The sequence below is a fragment of the Etheostoma cragini genome, chromosome 1 (assembly GCF_013103735.1).
Source record: "Etheostoma cragini isolate CJK2018 chromosome 1, CSU_Ecrag_1.0, whole genome shotgun sequence".
NCBI lineage: Eukaryota > Metazoa > Chordata > Actinopteri > Perciformes > Percidae > Etheostoma > Etheostoma cragini.
In genome coordinates, this window is record NC_048407.1 from 4,370,853 (window position 1) to 4,375,915 (window position 5,063).

Here is a 5,063-nt window from a genome sequence, read left to right on the forward strand (position 1 = left end):
GAGCTTTCTGTCTCTGAACTTCTGGAGAGAGCCAACAGTAATCTGAGTGAGTGTGAGCTGCTGCAGCCATGATATTTCCATTTTCTGTCAGCAGCCCTTCAACATGTTTCTGAGTGTCTGTGTGATGTGTTCCAGTCCGTTCAGACAATGAGCCCATCCTGATTGGGGGAGACATCGCCATCGGCAGCGAGGACGAGAAAAACGCCGACCCCTGCACCAGCCGAGGCTGCATGTGGGGCAAATTCACTGACGGGAAGGTCTACGTTCCTTATTACATCACCAACCACTTCTGTAAGTGTCACACACATCTCGCACATATGTTCTGTCCATATACAGCAGGCTTCCACATTTAATGCAGCCTGTTGTAGAAGCAACTTTGACAACTTTTCTAGTTGCACTATATTGTTTTCAAGACATTTGAGAAAAGCATGATAGTTGCCAAAGACAACGAATTATTCTGTAGAGCAACATCCTGTTTTGTATCTAACTGTTCTCCACTTGTTTTCATAATTCTGAAACCAGATTTTTTCATTTTCACTAGTGCCACAAGGATATATTGTTTTATGTTCCTGTTTTTAGGTGTTAGGCTGCATAGGTAGGGTATGAATTCAGCTTAAATTACACATTTTTAAACCTATTTTTTTAGGACCAGTATAGTAAGAAGATACATATATAAATGTGTGCTGTGGGATGCTAAGAAGCTACATGTTGTGTCCTGTTGGGTTCTAAGAAGCTAAACATAAATGTTGTTTGCTGTAAGATGGTAAACAGCTAAATTTTGTGGGCTGTGGAATATTAAGAAGCTAAAAGGTGTGCTGTGGGATGAAAAGAAGCTACATGGTGTGTGCTGTAAAATAATTAGAAGCTAAATATTGTGTGCTGTGGGACGTTAAGAAACTAAATGATTTGGGCTGTGGGATATTAATAAGCTAAATGATTTGTGCTGTGGGATGCTAAAAAGCTTAAAAGTGAGTGCTATGGGATGGTAAGAAGCTAAATGTTGTGTGCTATGAAATGGTAAGAAGTGGAGTGCTAAGAAGCTAAATGATGTGCGGTGTGGGATGCTAAGAAGCTAAATGCTGTGTGCTGTGGGATGGTCAGAAGCTAAATGCTGTTTACTGTGGTCCTGGCAGCCGAGCGTGAGAAGGCCATCATCATCCGTGGACTGGAGTCCTTCTCTTCCTTCTCCTGTATCCGCTTCAGGCCCACCCGAAGCGATGACCGCGACTGGCTGAGTATCGAGTCCCAGAATGGGTAAGACAGTGTTGTTATAGAAGACTTTGAGTTTGAAGCTTTGCTCCCACTTCAGTGTTCTTCAACTGCTCTGTGCTCCTGTCCAGCTGCTACTCCTTCATTGGCCGTCGTGGTGGGAAGCAGGTGGTGTCTCTGGCCAGGAGAGGATGCCTTTACCATAGCACGGTGCAGCACGAGCTGCTCCATGCTCTGGGCTTCAACCATGAACAGACCCGCTCTGACAGGGACAACCACATCAGAGTCTTGCTGCAAAACGTTCAGTCTGGTAAGGGAGCTGCTTATTATTCAGACTGTTACAGAGGAAACCCAATAAACTGCTGACAGTACATTCACATAAGACACACTCATTAGATTTGTTTCTGCAAGAAATCATGCAGGCCTAACAATAATATGTAATGTATAAACCTTGTGAGCAAATACACTGATAAATACAACCCCCTATTAAAGTAAATAGAATATAGACTGTGAAAAATATTTTTTATAACTTGAAACCAAATTAAAACTAAAACTTTCAAGGAAAAATAAACTTAAAACTAAGTGGTTGTAGACCATTTTAAGTGGAGGAGCCAAGCTGGGGCCACATTTTAGGGGTACCGAATACATTTAGCACAGGTGTTACGTACCAACCAGAGGTTTGGTTCTACAAAAGACTAACGATACATATAACAATAAACACAAGAATCTGTCATAATCATCAGTGTTAACCTACATTTTATCTATTACTGCACTTTAATAATATTCCCTCTTATAAAGGTGGGGCTAAAATGTATGAAAATATTTGCCACAGTTAGGAGGGCCTTAGGCTTAATATTATGGGTGAATTGGCCCCAGAACCAGCACTGTAGCCAGGACTGGTAAAAACAAAAAAAGAAAGAAAAATGAATGTACATTTTTAGTTTTAGTTTTTTAAACTATAATATATAACTACTGAATTTAAATGGAGATAGCATCAATTTCCAACTCTTGTGACATTGAACCACCAAAACTGAACAGACCTGACATGAGACTGCACTGTGCTGTAACTGCATTACATCGGACATTAAAGTAGCACAATGATTAAACATTAAAAACCATAGCCATTCTACAACAATGTACTTTTTATATGGGAACTAACCAAAGTAAAAAAAAAAAAAAAAATTATAATAATTTTTTATCATTAAGTCCCACATTACAAACTATTATACCATTGCCTTACAAACAGGCCTGATTGGTGATATTATATATATGTTCTGCTTTTGTTCAACTAATGTGCTTTTAATTCGCATGAACCGCATTCCGCCACTTTTTAAGGAGGGCTAACTGCAAATGACACTTTCAAATTTCTTAGTGAACTTAAAAAGCTCTGTAGCTACTTGAAAGAAGTTGGTTAAGAGTAGGACCTTCTGTAATGTCTGTTTGTAGCCCTGTGCCTTTGAGAAGAAGTTGTACGTAGCATGGCCCCAGCAGCCTGTGTGTTACATGAGAGCTGACCAATGACTCTGTCCTAACACGTGGCAACCGTCTCCGGAGCACGTTTCTCAAATCCTCCCAAGTTCTTATCATGACCTTTAGGCTTCACTGCTCCTCAAAAGAGAGATACTTACATCCATCATGTCAGTGTATTCATTTCAGACATGACAACTTTTGCTTCATATGGGAAGAATTGAAATGTCTCTTTCCATCTTGTTTGCAATATAAGTATGGTGGGTCCCTAGTGCCTCCTAGTGGACAAAAATACCCTGAAGAAGTTAGCAAATTCATGATCCTTCACTGATCCTTCATGAAACAGACTCATTGTGTGACTGCACTTCTCTGAACATGAAACCATCAGTACCAAACCATGGACCTCTGCAGATTACTTGGATCTTTCTCCAATGGCTGGACTCCTTTCTGTCCAGAGTCAATTTGAAGTCAAACCAAACAAATGTAACTGTAATCTTAACTTTTTTTTTTTTTTTTTTAGGAATGGCGCACAACTTCAATAAGATTGCCACCCTGAACCAGGGCACTCCCTACGATTACAACTCTGTCATGCAGTACCACAAGTAAGAACGGCTGGCTTCACTTCTGTGTTGTATGTGCATAATAATAATAATAATAATAATAATAATAAGAAGAAGAAGAAGAAGAAGAAGAAGAAGAAGAAGAAGAAGAAGAAAAATAATGATAAATTTATTTGTATAGCACCTTTAAAAACAACAGTTTACAAAGTGCTTTTAATAAAACACCAAATCAGTACACATACACATTTGTACATTCCATAGTAAACAGTAGAAGGGACACTATCAAGGGATAGAAGAAAAATGACGATATAATTAACCAAAATCCAAAATGACACCAACAGTAAGGTTCCAAGGACGTAATGTGCTCCCTTCTAACTGCTCCAATTCCTCTTGCAGGACCGCCTTCTCCAAGAACGGCCAGCCCACCATGGTCCCCATCCCCAACCCCAACGTGTCCTTCGGCAACGCCAAGGAGATGAGTAGCAACGACATTGCCAGGCTCAACACTCTCTACAAGTGCTGTGAGTGTCCACATGAGCATATTATTAAAACATAAATATATACACACAACACTGAGTTTGGACCTAATCCCCCTCTGTGCTGTTTCACTGTTACAGAAGAAGTGTTTTCAGATGTGCTGGCAGACGATCAGAGGCTCCCTGACCAACAGAAGCTGAGGCCTTGAACTCATCACCATAACAGCCAATGATCATTCTATAAAGTTACTTTGACTTGAATGTAACACTGACTCCACCGACTCATTACTCTCTCCATACATGACTGAGTAGTACACCGTTTAAACCTCACTTTGCTGGTACCATAGCAAAGTGGTACCAGTACCACCAATCAATCACAAGGGGAAGGTCGAATGTCTGTGGAGTGTCATGTAAGAGATCAATAAAATTTTCATTTCATTTCATTATTTATTCCTAAGGACAACACACATTAATCAACATTTCTGTAAATGTTCCAGTGTAGGCCAGCCAGCTAATTTTCAACTGTAGTCCTTTGGTGAGATGTTTTGGAACCAGAAGCAGCAAGACATTGGTTAAAAATGTACAGACGGGTGGGGGGGGGGGGTGGGGGGATCATAGTTAGCTCACCTGGTTGAGCATGATGCAAAGTGGCACCTCTCCAGACACAGCCAGTCAACAACCCATACTTGGTCCATACAGAGACTAAAACCACAACCCTCCGTTTCTGATGCCAAGTCCGAAGAAACTGAGCTTCTGTCAGCGAACCCTAATGTTAGCTTTGCTGAGGTACAATAATGCTAACCATAACCAACACACAGATATACCTTTCTCTGAGACCGGAGGACTTTGAAAGCCTAGCTGCTGGTCATCATGCGTGGCCCTTCAAATAAAGTGCTGACTTGGTTCATCTTTAACATTGATAAATAACATTCCTCGCTGCGACCTTGTAAATGAAAAATAAATTATGACGAAATTTCAGGTGCTAACACACAAAAGAGTTAGCAATGCTCTCACCCAAGTCACAACTCACTTGGGTGAGAGCGTTGTTCTCAGGCATTACTGTTCAAGTGCCTTATGTTGTTGTGAATAAAGCAACAATAATCTAATAATTTATATAACAATAAAACGTGTAATCTGCTCCTGCCTGGAGCAGATAGCTGAAAACAAAGCCCACATCTTACACAAACTACCGCCTTTTTTAAGTGATAACTGCCACTTCCAATTTTTGTCAACATGTCTTTAGTAAACATCATATAATCAAGAATATAATAATACTAAAGGGAGACTTGGCATACAGCCCGATCCGGTTGGGGAGAGTTCTAGCCTGACCAGGCTCCTCTCTTTACCCTGT

The 5,063-nt window shown here is 40.5% G+C and overlaps 2 protein-coding genes across 4 annotated transcripts in view; one reads left to right on the forward strand and one right to left on the reverse strand.

Moving 5' to 3' along the window:
- Positions 1-4,123, forward strand: part of LOC117942542 (low choriolytic enzyme-like) — a 5,386-nt gene extending 1,263 nt beyond the window's left edge. The window contains exons 4-9 of one of the 2 annotated variants that reach the window (XM_034868073.1): positions 136-291; positions 1,134-1,254; positions 1,341-1,519; positions 3,197-3,278; positions 3,633-3,757; positions 3,854-4,123. In XM_034868073.1, the coding sequence (XP_034723964.1) occupies positions 136-291; positions 1,134-1,254; positions 1,341-1,519; positions 3,197-3,278; positions 3,633-3,757; positions 3,854-3,855 (665 nt within the window). In that variant the 3' untranslated portion in view covers positions 3,856-4,123. Of the gene's footprint in view, positions 1-135; positions 292-1,133; positions 1,255-1,340; positions 1,520-3,196; positions 3,282-3,632; positions 3,758-3,853 lie in introns of both variants that reach the window. The other variant, XM_034868065.1, reaches the window with a different exon arrangement.
- Positions 1-5,063, reverse strand: part of LOC117942563 (high choriolytic enzyme 1-like) — a 16,945-nt gene that overhangs the window by 4,907 nt on the left and 6,975 nt on the right. The window lies entirely within an intron of this gene.